At 45.0% G+C, this 18,694-nt stretch overlaps 1 protein-coding gene and 1 pseudogene across 2 annotated transcripts in view; one reads left to right on the top strand and one right to left on the bottom strand.

The window, feature by feature from the left end:
- Positions 1 to 6,332: 6,332 nt before the first annotated feature.
- LOC116082006 lies at positions 6,333 to 7,440 on the bottom strand (annotated as a pseudogene). The gene has a single exon (XR_004115134.1). The product of XR_004115134.1 is annotated as an olfactory receptor 11A1-like (transcript).
- A 2,725-nt stretch (positions 7,441 to 10,165) lies between these two features.
- The window catches only part of Lalba (lactalbumin alpha), an 11,813-nt gene continuing 3,284 nt past the window's right edge, over positions 10,166 to 18,694 (top strand). Inside the window, exon 1 of the mRNA XM_031357636.1 lies at positions 10,166 to 10,190. Coding sequence (XP_031213496.1) covers positions 10,166 to 10,190 — 25 coding nt within the window. The remainder of the gene's footprint in view (positions 10,191 to 18,694) is intronic.

The raw sequence follows: 18,694 nt of genomic DNA, 5'->3' as shown, positions 1-18,694 counted from the left end.
CCCCCCAAATTATTTATCTGTCGTTTAAAAAGTATTATTTTTATGTATATGGGTGTTTCACCTGAATGTATGTCTTTGTACCACATGAGTGAAGTGCAGGGGGAGGTGAGACGAGAACATTGGACCCTCTGGAGCTGGAGTTAACAGCCACGTGTTAGCTACCTTGTGTCTGCTAGAAACTGGCCCCGGTGCTCCTAACTGCTGAGTCATCTCTCCACTCACCTGCTTTTGTTTTAGAGGACAAAGTCTCTCTGAATAGCCCTGGTTGCCTGGAGTTTTTAGGTCAGGCTGGCTTTGGACTTGTAGCACTCCTGTTTTTATTCGAGTGCTGGGATTACAGGCATGTACCACCATAACTGCTCCAGCTACTTTCTGTAATTTGCTTGGTCCCCTCCCATGCTGAAAATTAAACTCAGGACCTGTGCACATCAGGCAAGTGCTACGCACTGAGACACATGCCAGTTTAGAAGCAGGCTTGTTTTCATGTACTTACACAGGTTGATTGAGGGAGCAATTTTCTCTCTTTTCCCTCCCTATCCCTTCCTTTCCCCTCCTCCCAGGTCTCCCTGTCTTCCCACACTTCCCATCTGTCGTTCATCTTCCTAGAGTCCCCTAACTGGACCTTTTGTTGGCAGTGACTGAGGCTCCTTCAGCCCTGGCTGAGATCCAGAGGTGCGCTCACTGGGTCAGCTCCTGATGGTAAAGCCGTCTGTCCTCCCTGCCTCCCTCCATCTACTCGTGTCACACACAGCAGTTTGTAAATGACCTCTCTCTCCACCTTCCACTTCTGGAAGGTCCTGGCTCCCATCCTTGATGCAGGTGGACCACTTTAGTGTCTGTGAACTGAAGGAGCTGACCTTGTAACCACCTTTACTTGCTCAGTCCTAGAACCCAGCATGCCAGAGCTCCTGCATACCCATGGTGTTCATGAAATATCTCTTCCTCTGTGGCCCATGGAGATGTTTATCTTTTTTTGAGCCATTTTGTGAGTCTTTTAAATGTTTCCATCCCGCATCTTTTCAGCCACTGATAATTGTGTGTTGTTCCGAGGAGGAACTCAGAATGCTAAGTGAGCGGAAGTCCTAGTGGTAGTCTTTATCGATCACAGAAAGAAACACAGTTAAAACTTTATCATATGGAGCCCAGTCTTGTGATGCACACCTTTGATACCAGCACTCGAGAGGCAGAGGCAGGTGAATCTCTGTGAGTTCAAGGCCAGCCTGGTCTACAAAGCAAGTTCCAGGACAGCCTGGGCTACACAGAGAAACCTTGCTTAGAAACAAACAAACCTACAAACAAAACAAAAATGAGAACAAAAATAATTATTACATGGGCTGGAGAGATAGCTCAGTAATTAAGAGCACCGGCTGTTCTTCAGGGCACCGACTATTCTTCCAGAGGTCCTGAGTTCAATTCCCAGCAACCACATGGTGGCTCACAACCATCTGTAACGGGATCTGATGCCCTCTTCTGTTATATAGGCACACGTGCGAATAGAGCACTCATGTGTAGATAAGTAAATCTTAAAAAACTTTATTAAAATTTAATTTGTGTATGAGTGTGCTTGTGTGCGTATGTGTATGCTTGTGTTTGTTGTGTGTGTATGTGCATGTGTGTGCATGTGGTATGAATGTGTGATGTGTGTGTGCATGTGGTATGAATGTGTGATGTGTGTGTGCATGTGTGTGCATGCGTGTGTATGTGTGTGGATATGTATATGTGTGTATGTGTGCTTGTGTGTGCATGTGTGTTTGTTGTGTATGTGCATGTGTGTGCATGTGATATGAATGTGTGTGTGTGGGTGTGTATGTATGTGTGTGTGCATGTGTATGTGTGATGTGTGTGTGTGCGCGCATGTGTGTGTGTGTGTGTGTGTGTGTATGTGTGTGTGTGTTTGATGAGTCAGTTCTCTCCTTTTGCCTTGTGGGTCCCTGTGCTTGAACTCGGGTCTTCAGGCTTGGCAGCAGGTTGAACCTGTTGAACCATTTCACCAGTCCCCCCTCCTCCCACAAAATTTCTAACACATTCCATTAAAACCCTAATTGCTTCCTTTTCATGAGAAAAACAAACATGGTTCAAGTAGAAGAATCGAGATTTCTGAACCTTCCCTCTTGTACTGTCTTTTCCTGTGTGTTTCCGTTTCTCTACATTTCTCTGCTCTCATTCACCATCCCTGTCTCTCCTCTGTGTGTTCCTGTTCTGTGTCCCTGCTATGTATCCCTGCTGTGTGTCCCTGTTCTGTATCCCTGTTCTATATCCCTGTTCTGTGTCCCTGCTCTGTGTGTTCCTGATGTGTGTCTCTGCTCTGTGTCCCTGCTCTGTATCCCTGTTCTATGTCCCTGTTCTGTGTCCCTGCTCTGTGTCCCTGTTCTGTGTCCCTGCTCTGTGTCCCTGTTTTGTGTGTCCCTGCTCTGTGTCCCTGTTTTGTGTGTCCCTGCTCTGTGTCCCTGTTTTGTGTGTCCCTGCTCTGTGTCCCTGTTTTGTGTGTCCCTGCTGTGTCCCTGTTCTGTGTCCCTGCTCTGTGTCCCTGTTTTGTGTGTCCCTGCTCTGTGTGTCCCTATTTTGTGTGTCCCTGTTCTGTGTTCCTGTTCTGTGTCCCTGTTCTGTGTGTCCCTATTTTGTGTGTCCCTGTTCTGTGTTCCTGTTCTGTGTCCCTGTTCTGTGTCCCTGTTTTGTGTGTCCCTGCTCTGTGTCCCTGTTGTATGTGTCCGTGTTCTCTGTTTCCTGTACACCTTCTTTTTTACACCTTTACTTTTCCTTTCTGACCCTTGGTTCTGTGATTTGACCTCTAGTTAGGTCTGGTTTCTGGTGACCCGTCATTTTCCTGGTGTCACCTCATTAAGTTCATTCTGAGTGGCAGGAGAGGATGAATGTACACTATGTTTCCATGCTGCAAGGACCCAGTCAAGGAAAGGCCCCACGTGACTCTCTGACTGAGTCTCCAGGCAATCTTGGAAGGAAGTCGTGGGCAGGAAGGAGTTAACATTTACTAGATGATCTAAGCCAGGTAGAGCAGAGGAAGAGGTTTAAGTCTGTTTCTTATTTATGTGGCTGACAGGAGCCATGTGCTTTGCTCTGAGCCTGGGACCCGGGCTTCTGAGGCTATTGATGTCGATGTCTCCTGAGCCTGCTGGACTCTCAGTGATATTTACATGGGGTAGAAAGAGTCCAGCGTGTGAGGTTACACCCTGAGGAGGACACTGCACCTTTTGTCCCATGGTCTCCTTTGCTCCTTTTACACTATCCCTGTCCTCTTTCCAGTTATCTTAGTTAGGGTTTTACTGCTGTGAACAGTCACCATGACAAGGCAACTCTTATAAAGATAACATTTAATTGGGGCTGGCTTACAGATTCAGAGATTCAATCTATTATCATCAAGGCGGGAGCATGGCAGCATCCGGGCAAGCATGGTGCAGGAGGAGCTGAGAGTTCTACATCTTCATCTGAAGGCTGCTAGCAGAATACTGACTTCTAGGCAGCTAGGGTGAGGGTCTTAAAGCCCACACCCACAGTGACACACCACCTCAACAGGGCTGTACCTCTTAATAGTACCACTCCCTGGGTCAAGCATATGCAAACCATCACACTAGGACACTCACACATAACACAGGATTTTACCTTTTTTGAGATAGGGTCTTACTATATATGTTGCAAGGTGTCCTGGAATTCATTATGTAGACCAGGCTGGCCTAGAACTCACAGAGATCAGCCTGTCTCTGGCTGCTGGGTGCTGAGTGATGGGATTAGATTTATGTGCCACCACCACCCAACATTTCCCTTTTGACATTAATACAAAGAATAAATACCACAAACGTTTTGTTTTATTTGTTTGTTTTGTTTGTTTTTTTTGTGCATACTAAGCAACTCTCTACCATTGAATGACATTTTCTGTCTTAACAGAGATATTTTGGGTATTTCCAAATACTTCTATTCAGCTTAGGTCTGACCCACTTCCCAACCAATCTTCTGGATGGAGCAATTTCCATTATTTTCCTCTGTTCTACCCTGGCAGGGTTGTCTGTCCTAGATTCTCTATGTGCTCAGACACCCTCAGATGCCTTCAGACGACCTCAGACACCTTTAGATGCCTTTAGATACCCTCAGACACTCCCATTTGCCCTTTCTCATACATTTCTTCCTCCTTCCATTCTATGTGTCCACATCTGTGAACATCTGTATTCCTCACTTTGCCTGCTTGCCTTTGCTACTGAAACCCCCTCACCCCAGGGCACGGTGCTCTCTTCCCACAGAGAGAATCAGTCGTGGCATTTATTAAGGGCAACCCTCTGGGCTGGGTCCCCTGTTTAGACAGCCGCAGTCTGTAGGTCTGACTGCTCAGAAGTCTTTATCTGTGGTGAGCTTTTTAGTACTGGGCTTTGAAGCCAGGGCCTTGCATGGGATTAGCAGGCACAGCCATCCAGCTATACCCCAGTTCCTCAGAGACAACAAATACTTCAGATCTTTCCAACCAACACTGGTGGATCGTGTATCATACTCTGGAACAAAAAACACTCATTGATATAGTTCAAGTAAAAAGCTAGAAATGTTTTTGTGTTGGGGGTTTAACTGAGGGGTCCACACATGCTCAGCACCTGTTCTGTCCCTAAGACATGCCTCAGGCTCTTTTGTCTGTTTCCTTCATGAGACAGGGTTTCTCTGTGTAGCCCTGGCTGTCCTGGAACTCACTCTGTAGACCAGGCTGGCTTCAAACTCAGAGATCCACCTGCCTCTACCTCCCAAGTGCTGGGATTAAAGGTGTGCGCCACCACCGCCTGGGAGACTGTTTTGGTTTTTTGTTTTTAAGGAGATGCAGTTGTCCAGTCTGTCCAAACCTGTGGGGTGAAGAGCACTTGCTACTTCCCTTAGCTTTTGCTTCAAAGCCTTCAAAGAATCCCTGGCAGAGGCAGAGCTGTTTCTGAGAGTGAAGGTTATCTTACCGGGTGTAACTTATCCTTCTTTTCCCATGTAACTGCCTCCTCCCTTCCTTTCTGCTCTGTTTATTGGCTCAACACTAATTACAGGGACTAACTGGAGCTCACCCAGCAGTGGCCTAATTGGTCTCCCGGGCTCTAGGCTTGAGCGGTTTGAACTTTTGAGTCTCCTAACTGACCTTTGCTTTCCAAGGCAAACCTCTGTCTGTCTGTCTGCAGCTGCTCGGGCTAGCACCACCAGGGACTTAGGGCTCAGAGCTTTAGTCGTTCGTTTCTGAGATAGCACTTGAAGCTTGGCAGGAAGCCCTGTCTTAATTCTGGCTCACAATATTAGCCCCCCTTTCCTTTGCTTCCAACCTTAGACCAGGCAGCCTTGGCCTAAGAGTCTGCAGAGATGGAGAGATGGCTCACTGGTTAAGACTGCTGGCTGCCCTTCCAGAGGACCTGAGTTCAGTTCTCAGCACTTACAAGGTGTTAAACCTGAGAATCATGAAAGAGCAATTCCACAATTTTTGAGCCAAATTTGAAGCAAGCTTTAATTAAATACTGGCCAGGTGGTGGGCTCTGGCCTGGACTATTCCAGGGTTTGCAGGAGATGGTAATGAGCCACATTTTGTCGAAGTTTATAAAGAAACACCCATAAGGCACTTCCCATCAGGTCCAGTCAGGGGCAGGCCTATACGCTCTGACTAGCTCCTGCCCACGACCTCCCACCCACACGGGATCAAGCACATCCGGGTGATCAGGCACATCAAACAAACATAGGGCGAACAGAAACTTATTCCTTTGTGTGTGTGTGTGTGTGTGTGTGTGTGTGTTTTGGTTTTGTTTGTTTGATTGTTATTGTTGTTGTTGTTTTTCAAGACAGGGTTTCTCTGTGTAGCCTTGGCTGTCTTGGAACTCACTCTGTAGACCAGGCTGGCCTCGAACTCAGAAATCCGCCTGCCTCTGCCTCCCAAGTGCTGGGATTAAAGGCGTGCACCACCACTGCTGGCACCCACCATAGTCTTAACTGCAACTAGAACCTTTAATGTGTAAGGTCTATTTTTCCTGGTTTGGTCTCACAATGGCAGCTCATAGCTGTCTATAAATCCAGTTCTAAGGAATCCAACACAATCCTCTGGTCTCCATGGTGCCAGGCGAGAGGCATGCATGCGGTGCACAGATGTACATGCAGGCAAAACATACATACATAAAACAAAATAATAAAGAAACTGTAAATATTCCCCACCTGGGGTTGCCACTCAGCTCCTTCCTGCATTCATTTTAGTATTAATTCATCCAAAATGAATGTTTATGAAGTGTCCACAGTGCTTAGGCCCTGTCTGAGACACACGATTTTGATCTCTACCCAATCGCGACGGAAAACTGAAGTTACCTCTTGTGGTTAGGTATTTGCTTTCAATCCATTGTCTCGTCTTTTCAACACAACGGCCTTCTTTCTCCATCTGACTTTGAGGAAGGGGCTAAGGTAAAAATCAAAGAAGTTATAGCTGCCCTGTACACCACAGCGGTCGTGTCCTCAGAGGAGCTGCCTCCAGAGCCTATGCAGAGCCCATTTTACCTCTTGATTCTTGAGACTATAGATGATGGGGTTGACCATGGGGGTGAGTACTGTGTAGAGGACGGAGAAGGCCTTCCGGAGCAGGGTGGGCATGTGGTCTGTCGGGGCCACGTAGACCACAATGAGAGTGCCGTAAAACACGGCAACCACACTGAGGTGGGAGGAGCAGGTGGAGAACGCTTTCTGTCTCCCGGGCCTGAAGGGATTCTCAGCACCACCTTCAGGATGAAGAGGTAGGACGTGACAATCAACAGGAAGGGCGCAAGCGTGAGGCAACCCGAGATGCTCACGCCAGCCCCCCACATGACCCACACCTCTCCACAGAACAGCCCTACAACCGGAGCAAAGTCACAGAAGTAGTGATCAATCACCCTGCGGCCGGGACAGAGGGACAGAGGGGCTGCCAAGGCCAGAGTGCAGGCAGAGAAGAAGAAGCCGCTGAACCAAGCACCCGTGGCTAGGCAGCCGCAGCACCAGGTGCTCATGAGAACCGGGTAATGGAGGGGATGGCAAATGGCCAAGTAACGGTCATAGGACATGGCCGAGAGCATGAGACACTCCGCTGCAGCCAGTGAGGCAAACACGTAGAACTGGGCGAGGCAGCCGACCAATGAGATGATGTCCCCACCTTCCAGGAAGCTCTGTAACAGCCGAGGCACGATGTTGGATGTATAACTAATCTCCAGCAGGGAGAAATGGCAGAGAAAGAAGTACATGGGTGTGTGGAGGGTCCGACTGGAGGCCACAGCAAGCACAATGAGGATATTGCCACCAACCGTTGCCACATAGATGGCTAGAAAGAGAGCAAAGGGGAGGAAGCCCAGGTGTTCCAGTTTCCCGAAGCCCACGAGGGTCAGCCAGGTGGTCTGGTTCTCACTCTCATCATTCATGGAGAGCTGGGCCCAGAAGAGAGGGAGACGGCCGTTAGTGAGCAATGGTCTACTAGGGCACACTCGATGCTTGGCTTATTGTTTACATATCTTAGCGAGTAGGGGAGGCAGGCTTTACTGACTCTTGTTAGTTTAAGAGGGACCAATACCCAACAGTTTGCATGTGGCTCAGGCTGGAACTAGATTTCTGGGGATTCTTATGTCTTAGCTTTTCAAATGCTGGGATTACAGGCATCACACCTCTATGCCTGGCAGAAAAAGGCATTTAAATGTGATAAAAGACCTCTCCTGACTAAGGAAATATTGGAATTCTGCCATTCAAAGTTAGAGACAGAACTAAGGTTGAGAATAGAGACAAAAGCCAGAGAGAGAGAGAGAGAGAGAAAGAGAGAGAGAGAGAGAGAGAGAGAGAGAGAGAGAGAGAGAGAGAGAGAGAGAGAGAGAGGTGGGAAGAGGAAACTAGTAAATCAAATTTGATATGGGTGCAATAATTTTGAGGTTAAAAACAGATGTCAGCAGGAGCACATGGCTTTTGTGTGCCTGTCCCACCCTATCTTTTGTGCTGTTGACTTACATCATGCAGACACATGTGCAGATCTCATGGGGGTAAAGCGACAGAGCTCATGGGACACTTTTCTATGTATCTGAACATATTTCTCATTTTACCTTCTATGTAGTAATGGCTTCTAAAGGATCCAGGAAGGGACTTGAATAGACACTTGATTTGCCAGAGAGTTGAAACAGACTAGGAAAATGGAGGAACCAGAGAACTGGTCCCAGGCTCCTCTAGTCTGTACCCTGAAGCAATGCTTTAGGTTAGTGGCTCTCAACCTGTGGGCTCAGGCTGGACAACCCTTTCCCAGGATCGCCTAAGACCATCAGGAAGCACAGATGTTACACTACAACCCACAACAGAAGCAAAATTACAGTTTGGAAGTAGTAACGAAAATAATTTTATGGTTGGGGGTTACCACAACACGAGGAACTGTGTTAAAGGGTTGCAGTATCAGGAAGGTTGAGAATCATCGCTTTAGATAAAAAAGTTACTAATCAGTGCCTTCACCAACTAGTAACTGTTGGTCCTTGGTGAGATTATCATATTTTTAATGTTGCTGTTTTAAAAGTTTTTATATACATGCCTGATTATTTTGTATGTATATATGTATGTGTGTATGTGTGTATGTATGTATGTATGCATGTATGTATGTATGCATGTATGTATGTTTGCCTTGTGTGTGCCTAGTGCTCACTGAGGTCAGAAGGGTCATAGAAACCCCTTGGAACTGGAGTTATGGATCCTTTTTTTTAAAAAAAAGATTTATTTATTTTCATCTATGTGAGTGTACACTGTTACTGTCTTCAGACACATCAGAAGAGGGCGTCAGATCCCATTACAGATGGTTGTGAGCCACCATGTGGTTGCTGGGAATTGAACTCAGGACCTCTAGAAGAACAGTCTGCTCTTAACCACTGAGCCATCTCTCCAGCCCGGAGTTACAGATTCTTGGGAAGCCTTAAGTGGGTGTTAGGAATTGAAGCCAGGTCCACTGCAAGAGCAACAGTTGCTCTTAACCACTGAGCAACATTTACAGACACACAGTGGCTGTTTTGAGACTTGGTCTAGCTATGTAGCTCAGGACTGCCTGGAACTTACTCCATAGTGCAGGCTAGACTTAGACTCATGGTCCTCCTGTCTCAGCCTCCCAAGGGCTGGGGTTACAAATGTGCAGCACCGTGTTAGTCCTGGAGAAATTCTTTATCTTTATCCTTTCCTTTCTTTTTGTTTTTCTTTTTTCTTTTTGATCTTTTGAGATAGTGTATCACTTTGTAACTTTGGCTGGTCCCAAACTCACCATGTATACAGTCCAGCTTCAAAGTCACAGAGATCCACCTGCCTTTGCCTCCTGGATGCCACTATACCTGGCCCTCCTGGTGATGTTCTTAAATACATATTTTATAGAATAGTTGTCTCTTAAAGAATCATCAAGAGAGGGCTGGAGAGATGGCTCAGTGGCTAAGAGCATTGGCTGTTCTTCCAGAGGTCATGAGTTCAATTCCCAGCAACCACATGGTGGCTCACAACCCTCTATAGGGAAATCTGATGCCCTCTTAGGCAGGTGGATGTGTATGTATATGTATGTATGTATGTATGTATATATGTATATATACACATATATGTGTATATGTATACATATGTATGCATATGTATACATATGTATATATATGTATATATATGCAACAGAGCACTCATACATTAAATAAAGAATCATCAAGAAGCTTGGTGGTGATGGTGGCACACACCTTTAATTCCAGCACTAAGGAGGAAAAGGCAGGAGGATCTCTGAGTTCAAGGCCAGCCTGGACAACAGAGTAACTTCCAGGACAGCCAAGGCTACACAAAGAAACCCTGTCTCAATCCCCCACCAAAGAATCACCAAGAGGGTTTGTAATGCTTGCTATGAGAAACCTTACATAATGTCATTTACTGAGACAGTAGTGAAGTAGGTCAGAGAAAGCTCTGGAAAAGGACATATTAATTTTAGGAAAGTTACATAGAAAATGCAGAAGGTGTTATAGACCTCGCACCTGCCCCATATTTTATCAATAACTTCGGTAAGACATGATTAATATGCAGGATTCATAAAGGTTCAGATAATATGAAATAAAGGGCAACCAATATTACACGCAACAGAATCACAACTCAAAGAAACCTTGAAGTTTGAAACGTGAAAAGGGAGGTGACCAGGAGCATATTTAAAATGGACACGTTCACTTTGGCGATGAATTTGAACAAGTACAGGAAAGGTGAGAATGGACGAGGGAGCGTTTGTGTAAAGCAATGAGGATTTGGGGCTGGAGAGCCAGCTCAGGAGTTGAGGGCAAAAGTCTTGCAGAGGAGCTGAGGTAGGCTCAGAGCACCCATGTAGGGTGCCTCACAACTGCCAAGAACTCCAGCTCCAAGGGATCCAATATTTCTGTGACCCTTAGAAATATTGGATCCCTTAGAGCTTGAGTTCCAGGCAGTTGCATGAATGCACGCGTGTGCGTGCACACACACACACACACACACACACACACACACACACACACAGAGAGAGAGAGAGAGAGAGAGAGTTTAAAAATCTTTAAAAACAGTGGTTAGGGTTTGTTTGTTGATTGTTATGATTTAGGATGTGAGAAAGGTTAAACGTGAAGACCATATGAAGGATAATAGGTATGTAGAAATAAACGTTCATCCAATGGAAGACCACAAAAGCTGCCCTCAGCTGATCAAGAGGCTCATAAAAGCTGGGACTAGACTTAAGTCTACACATGCTGAGCTATAGACTGAGACTTCTACCTGGGGTGCGGTGATAGAAGACTGAGCACCCACCTGTGCTGGGAACAACCACTGTTGTTTACAGAATTAGGACATGGGCAGAGTGAAGGGATGGAGTTTCCATCTCTGGCCTCCACAGGTTTGTTGACACAGGCCTCATCCACTGGACTCTTATAGAAAAGTACAGGAACTGGAGGCATATGGGACACTGCCTTCTCTGTCTACTGGGCTGCTCTGAGCGGAGAGCAATACTGGACCAGATGAACTCTAGATATTCAGACACAGTGGTGGGGTGGGCTGACCTGTTCTTCCAGCTCGGAGGAGCCCACTGCTGCTCTCCTGGTTGTCTTTACCCTGGGACACAGTTCTTCAGCCAGCAGCCAGCTCCCAGGACCTCCTGCTTCTCTCTCATGAAGCTTCCACATCACAGCCTTCCCCAGCCCCAGATGGGCTCTCGGAAGCCCGAGGTCCCTGTTGTGTGTGCTGCTGCCCTCTGCTGCAGACACTACTGCCCTTTATGGAGCAGGGTGGCATCCCTCCTGAAGCTCCTTCTTGGAGCAGAGGTGGAACGGGTGCCAGCTGGAGTAGTTGCTTCTGTGCCTTGGTTCTAGGGGACACTAGCTCTCAAGGGACCATCGTTTAGTGCAGTAACCAGCTATGTCTGAGCTCTGGGAGGACCAGCAAGACAGGATGGGAGGCCAGTGAGATGGCTCAGTAGGTAGGGGGGCTTCCGGTTTTACTCCCCAGAATTGTCATGGTAGAAGGAGAGAATGGACTCCCACAAGTATTCTCTAACCTTCACACCAGTGCTGCAGTATGAACATTTACACACACATACATACACACACACATATACATACATACACACACAGATATATACACACAGAAGGGCACATAGACAGACAGGCAGATAGATGGATAGATAAATGGATAAGGAGATTCACACAGAGGCACACATACACATACACACATAGACACATGTAGCCAGAGGTACATACAAACACATATACATACACACAGATACATACAGCAGCCAGAGGTACATACAAACACATATACATACAAACACACAGACACATATATGCACAGAGGCCCACACTGATTGATATATATATATATATATATATATGTATATATATATATATATATACACACACACACAGAGATAGATGGAGAGATACACACACATAGGCACACATACAGACACCTATACACACAGTAAATTAAGAGCCACAATTAAAACCAGTATTTGTCAAATACTTTATGCCTCACAAAGCACACACTAACAGAGATACACAGACAGACACCTACACACATAGGCACACATACAGACACACATACACACAGTAAATAAATTAAAAAGCTACAATTAAAGCCAGTATTTATCAAATACTTTATGCCTCACAAAGCACACATTAACTTGGTCAGTGACAAATCAGTTCTCAGAATGAGCCTTTTAAGAGGAACTGTGAGGTGTGCTCTGACCCGCTCCCGCACTTCTGGCATGGATTGGTATGGGTGAGTCCACAGGGCTGTGTTAACAGTCTGGCGTGGGTCAGGAGCCCAGTCTGGTTGTCTTCTATCAGGGAAATGTAGAGGAAATGACTACAGAATTCTGAAGATAACCTGTTCTATTTAATTTGATAGGGTAACAGAAAAATAAACTACGTCAGGTTTCTTCAGAATCACGGAGTCAACAACGTGTGGCTGAATGGTGTGAACTGGAAATCCAACTTCCTGTAGGTCAGAGTCTCTGCCCCATGAGGAAGATCTATCTGTGTGAGGAGGAGGAGCCCTGCAGTGGGGGAGCCGGGCTTCCTAGTAACAGATGGGGCGCTTTCTTCCTGGGAGCACTGTGCAAGTATGCAGAGGGCAGAACACAGAGCTCTGGGTGAGAAAAAGGTGACGAGAAGGCGGTTACACTACAGAGACGGAGGCCTTGGCTTCTCTGAGCAGCTCGAGGGAGACACAGGGTAGGGTATTTTCTGCATAGGGGAGGAACACCACTGTTTCATTTATAGTTTATGATAATAGTGATAGAAAAATATCCAACTTGTGCCCAAAAGTTTGTTTTAATTTTAGCACATATTCTGAAATGTTATGTGTGAGTTTAAAGGATAAATGATCTCTATGTTGTTTTTAAGTGTTAAGTTATGTTTTTGTATAACCTATATTGTAACATTAATTAACCCAATAAATATTTATGGCATTCTTACGACCTACCTGTTGTTTTTTTCCGAAGACTGTGGGCACAAAGCACAAAACAACACAAGACTTAGCAGAATAAGTATTTACTACTTTACAGCATTTATGCTTTAAAAATGGGGGCCACCATTTTTTTTTTATCAGATGTCCTTTTTTCACTGAGATGCAGACCTCTCAATTAGAGACACATGGTCTGGCTCAACCTCATTTGTCAGCTACTATTTCTTTTTTTTTTTTTTGGTTTTTCGAGACAAGGTTTCTCTGTGTAGTCCTGGCTGTCCTGGAACTCACTCTGGAGACCAGGCTGGCCTCGAACTCAGAAATCCACCTGCCTCTGCCTCCCAAGTGCTGGGATTAAAGGCATGCACCACCACCGCCCGGCAGTCAGCTACTATTTCTTATCCCAACTCATTCATAAAAGCCTCAGCAAAGGATGGAGAGAGTGTATACAGATACACACGCACACACACACACTTATCAATATGTTTATTGATTAATAAACACACACATACACACATGTGTCTATATGTAATTGATTAATCAATGTATATTGATCTATAGTATCAATATGATTACCTATCTGTCTATCTATCTATCTATCTATCTATCTATCTATCTATCTATCTATCTGCCTGCCTGCCTGCCTGCCTGCCTGCCTGCCTGCCTGCCTGCCTGCCTACCTACCTACCTACCTACCTATCTATCTATCTATCTATCTATCTATCTATCTATCTATCGATCTATCTATCCTAATACCAGAGAGCAAGATACTAATGCTAAAATGACCCTTTGCTGAGTCTCTCTCTTGCCCTAGATGCTGAGGCTTTTATAGCACTATCTAATAGAGACTTAGTAAGACTCCTAGGAAGTGGTTGTCATTATTATCCTCAGTTTATATATGTCAGGAAGCTATGTATGCGAGGTCAGGTCACGTCTGTTGCCCAGAACCATGCAGTTAGCAAGTGATGGAGCCAAATTCACTTTAGACGTCTCTGCTATGACTTTTGTCTTTGGATAACTGAGACAGGTAAATAGAAGACACCAAGGAAAAGATCAGAGCCAGGACAGGTTGCCCTGGAAAAAATCAGTCCATGGAAACTCTCTTCAGATGTGGGGTACTAACAGATTCCTGACTAGCAGACACGCAGATGAGCAGAACCACAGAGGCTGTAACCTGACTTGTGTCAACGTCCTGGAAAAATGTAACAAGGACATGTAATCAAACAAAGGTCTCAGTCAGTCATCAACAGTATCAACCCAGCGCCCTTACCATAAGTCACCATGAGCATGCACTTCCTGGTGAGCTCTGGAAGATACTCTAGTCACAAAATGAGCTTTCAGAAGGCTGTGTGAACTGTCATCTAAATCCAGAATGTGGCTGGAAGATATGAGGTAAAAATGAAGTATTGGTGGAGAATGGTCCTAAGTCATCTTTTATGAAGAGAGTTAGATAGCCAGACCAAACGTCTTTCAACACTAGCCTCAGATCATGGTAAAAAAAGCATGTGTGGGGTGTCCTACACAATTTCCAAGCTACCAACCGTAGCATCGGGGGTGGGGCTGTCTCTGACTCACTCACCCGCTCTTGGGACCCCTTTCCTCCTACTGGGTTGCCTCAGACCTGATTGTGAGGGCATGAGCCTGGTCTTAGTGTAACTTGTCATGCCATGTTCTGCAGATGGCCTGGGAGGCCTGATCTTTTCTGAAAGGAAATGGAGGAGGAGTGGATCTGGGGGAGAAGGGAGGTGGGCTGGGAGGAGTGGAGAGAGGGGAAACTGTGCTTGGGATATATTGTATGAGAGAAGAATAAATTAAAAAAAATAAATGAAAATGAAAATAAAAAAATCTGTGCCAAATTAAAAAAAGTCATGTGTTACTAGCACATGAAAGTAAAAACAATTATTATTTGGAAGTAGAGTTCCTGGTAGGATTTTATGTGTATGTTTTCTGTACAGGCACAATTAGCATGTATACAATGTGAATTCTGATGTCTCACTTATTATTTTATTGTGAGCATTTTTTTAATTCCAATTTCATTAAGTAGATGTGGCACAATTTGCATATAGTTTTCCTTTAAAGCTGTTGAGATTAAGCCATACTACTATATTTTAATCTTCTACGAAATGAGAAGGGAACGTGTTCCTGATATTATCTATTTCTATTCAGTAGATGGCAATATATTTTGGAATATCATATTTATTGATAAAATTAATATTTTTGAGTCCCATTCCAGGCTAGTCATCACTGAATATTCAAGGTATAAGACTTACCTGCAGATCCACTCTGGCACACCATGCACCTGTATAACATAATCTGCCCCAAAGAGCTACAGAGTTCACCGAGACTACAGAAAAAGTAGGTGACTTCAGGAGAGCATGTGAAGGATGAGCTAGAATTTGAAGGTAATAAAGGCTTTAAAAAGTTAAAAAGTGGGGCTGGAGAGATGGCTCAGCAGTTAAGAGCACTGACTGCTCTTGCAGTTCAACTCCCAGCAATGTGGTGGCTCACAACCATCTGTAATGGGATCTGATGCCCTCTTCTGGTGTGTCTGAAGACAGCTACAGTGTACTCATATACATAAAACAAACAAACAAATAAGTATTAAATTTAAAAAATGCACTGTAAGTGTTTTGCCTGCGTGAATATCTGCATGGGCTGCAGATGCCAAAGAGGGATCGGATCCGCCAGGTCTAGGGTTACAGACAGGGTGGAGCAGGGAATTGAACCCAGGCCCACCGGAAGAGCAGCCAATGCTCTTAACTGCGGAGTCATCTCTCCAGCCCTTGGAGGCTCCTTTCTAACCAGAAGCCTCTTCACTCCCAGAGGTAACCGCTGTTCTCACTTTTATGCTTAATGTCTGCATTTTGGTGCCTTATTTGTTTGAGAAATATTTATAGCTCATATATTTTGATAACTTAACCTGTGGGTCTGTCAAGGACTTTCATGGAGGATTTTAATTTTTCTCTTTGTGGTACAAGGCTTTCTGCCTGCTAGACAAGTTCTCCATCACATAGCTGCATCCCCAGCCCAGGGAGGAAACTTTAGATAAAGCTTCTCCTACATTCTGCTTTTCCAGCTTGGGACTTCCTTGACTGAATGCAGTAATGAAAATGTGAGCTGGAGATGTGAGCAGGAACAAGAAAATGGCCGTATATTCTCTCTGGGAAATGTACTGCTGTAGATAATTATTTAATGCACGAGTTCATCCAACAGCAAGTTTTTTTTTCTTGGATATTTTTCCCCCTGTGGAAGCCAAATGAACAGAAAGCACTTATCTATCATCTTTAGGAACAATCTGACTATGTACAAGAAATCCCCAAACATTGAAATTTGTAATGAAGTATGAACTATACAGTATTTTATACATGGCTGAGGTGGCTGTGTGGAATGTTTATTTGCAAAGAAGTTCCTGTTCTCTGTATTACCTTATAAATGACTGAAAACGGAAAGTGGAAACATAGTGATAATAATAATGATAATAATAATGATAATGATAATAAAATAAAGTGGCTAATGGTGCTGGAGAGATGGCTCAGAGGTTAAGAGCACTGGCTACTCTTCCAGAGGACCTGAGCCCGATTTCCAGCACTCACGTGGTGGCTCACAACCATCTGTAGCTTTAGTTCAAAGGGATCAGGTGCTCTTTTCTGGCCCCCATAGGAATCAGGCACACAAACGATGCACAGGCACACATGCAGGCAAAACATCATACACATAAAAAAAAAGTGGCACATGTTTAAGTAAGATTCAATTTGTTAAAAACACCAAATCTATGTGAAAACTACTATGAAATATCACTAAGGGGCATAAAATATGAACAAAGGGAAATGTATATGTTTTGAGATTAAGTATTTGATGTCAAGATGTACTGGCTGGTTTTGTGTGTTGACTTGACACAAGCTGCAGTTATCACAGAGAAAGGAGCCTCCCTTGAGGAAATGCCTCCATGAGATCCAGCTGTAAGGCATTTTCTCAATGAGTGGTCAAGGGTGGGAGGGCCTCTTGTGGGTGATGCCGTCCCTGGGCTGGTAGTCCTGGGTTCTATAAAAAAGCAAGCTGAGCAAGCCAGGGGAAGCAAGTCAGTAAGGAACATCCCTTCATGGCCTCCGCATCAGCTCCTGCCTCCAGGTTCCTGCCCTGCATGAGTTCTGTCCTGACTTCCTTTGGTGATCAACAGCCATATGGAAGTGTAAGCTGAATAAACCCTTTCCTCCCCAACTTGCTTCTTGGTCATGATGTTTGTGCAGGAATAGAAACCCTGACTGAGACATAGGATATAAAGTTTTTATATAAAGTCCAAGATTTTGTCTCATCCTCTGCCTGGTATAGCTTTCCTAAATTAGAAAATGAAATGGAACAAAATGGGGATATTAGTATAAGAAGCAATGATGATTTTACTGTGGCCTTCAGGAGTTCACTCCAAATGGTAACCCCAGCCTCTCATCCAGTACCACCTACTTTCAGACTACGGTGTCAGATGGTAAAGTGTGCTGAAGCAGAAGGTGGGCTCAATTTTCAGAAGTCCCCAGAAGGTGATGTCTGGTTTTAGAAACACTAACTTTTCCTGATAGAATGAACAAATATTTCTGGGATATCTTTGAAATCCAGAAAAGTGTGTGGTAAACACCGTTCAGCATTTGATTTGGATCTCAGCCTCTATGTGAAGGATCCTCAGTAACTACCCCCTCCACCGCCACCTCACCCATCCCTGGAAAGGAGAATCAGACAGGAAGCTTCTGCATTAGCCACACTTCCGTCTTCCCACTTCTTCCTCTTTCAACGCCGTGGTATTGTCTGTTGTTCTGTCTCTAGGAACTGACATCTTCCTCATTAGCCCCCACTCTTATAAACAAATGGTTCCTCTTGCCTGGGGCACATTTGATTTCTTTTCTGGCTTAGTTGTAGTTCCTGGACCTTATACTGCTTTTTATTGGTTATAGGGAAGGGCAGAGATACAATCATATTACCAGCAAGTAGAAGTGCCTGGAAGTGTGGAAAGCGTTTGTGGCTAAGACTGTGGTCCTCCATTTCCCTTCACCACTGATTCCATAGCCCAGGGCCAGAGACAGTTTATACAGATTCTGCTATGGGGAAGTCTCCATCAGACCTAACTTTTCTTATGTGTTCCTCTCCCGCATGGTTCATGATCATCCTTCCATCCCTACTTAGTCTCCATGTGACTTGCTCAGTGTGACAGATTTTCCATTCTTGTCCCATACCCTCCCAGTCCTCTTGGGTAGAATACAAGAGACCCCAGAGGCAGACATTTGCTGTGTTTCTGAGCATGCATCTCCTTCCATTCAGGAGTCTCTCTTCATCCATCTTGGTTTTCATATCCTCCACACACGTTTCAGTCATGCTGTGCTTGTTATACACTGGTTACTCTGAGTAGAGGGGTGAATTAAACAGAGAAGAGCGTCTTTGCCTCTGAAGACTTACAGATGATGACCAATTGGAAGACCTCCAGTTTTTAAGTCTGAGGTGGCCTGGTTAGGATGGAGACCTTGGGAGACATCAAAAATCAGGTTTATAAAATGAGCACAGGCAGGAAGGAGGGCAAGGATTATTGATCCCACGAATGTAGCACCCCATGACAGCAAATTACAGGAATCATTTGGAATTAGTACCCTGTCCTGACTTGCTTGGGGACGATGATATTAATAGCTTACCCAGGACCCTTTTCCTGCCTGTGGCCAACCTTGGAGCTATCAAGGACTTACCCAAGAACAAAGTTACTATGAAGTTAGCCTTGGATTGACACAATGTCTACCCAAGAACAAAGTTA

Source organism: Mastomys coucha, unplaced genomic scaffold (assembly GCF_008632895.1).
Source record: "Mastomys coucha isolate ucsf_1 unplaced genomic scaffold, UCSF_Mcou_1 pScaffold11, whole genome shotgun sequence".
Taxonomy (NCBI): Eukaryota; Metazoa; Chordata; class Mammalia; order Rodentia; family Muridae; genus Mastomys; species Mastomys coucha.
This window is presented reverse-complemented; position numbering and strand designations above follow the sequence as displayed.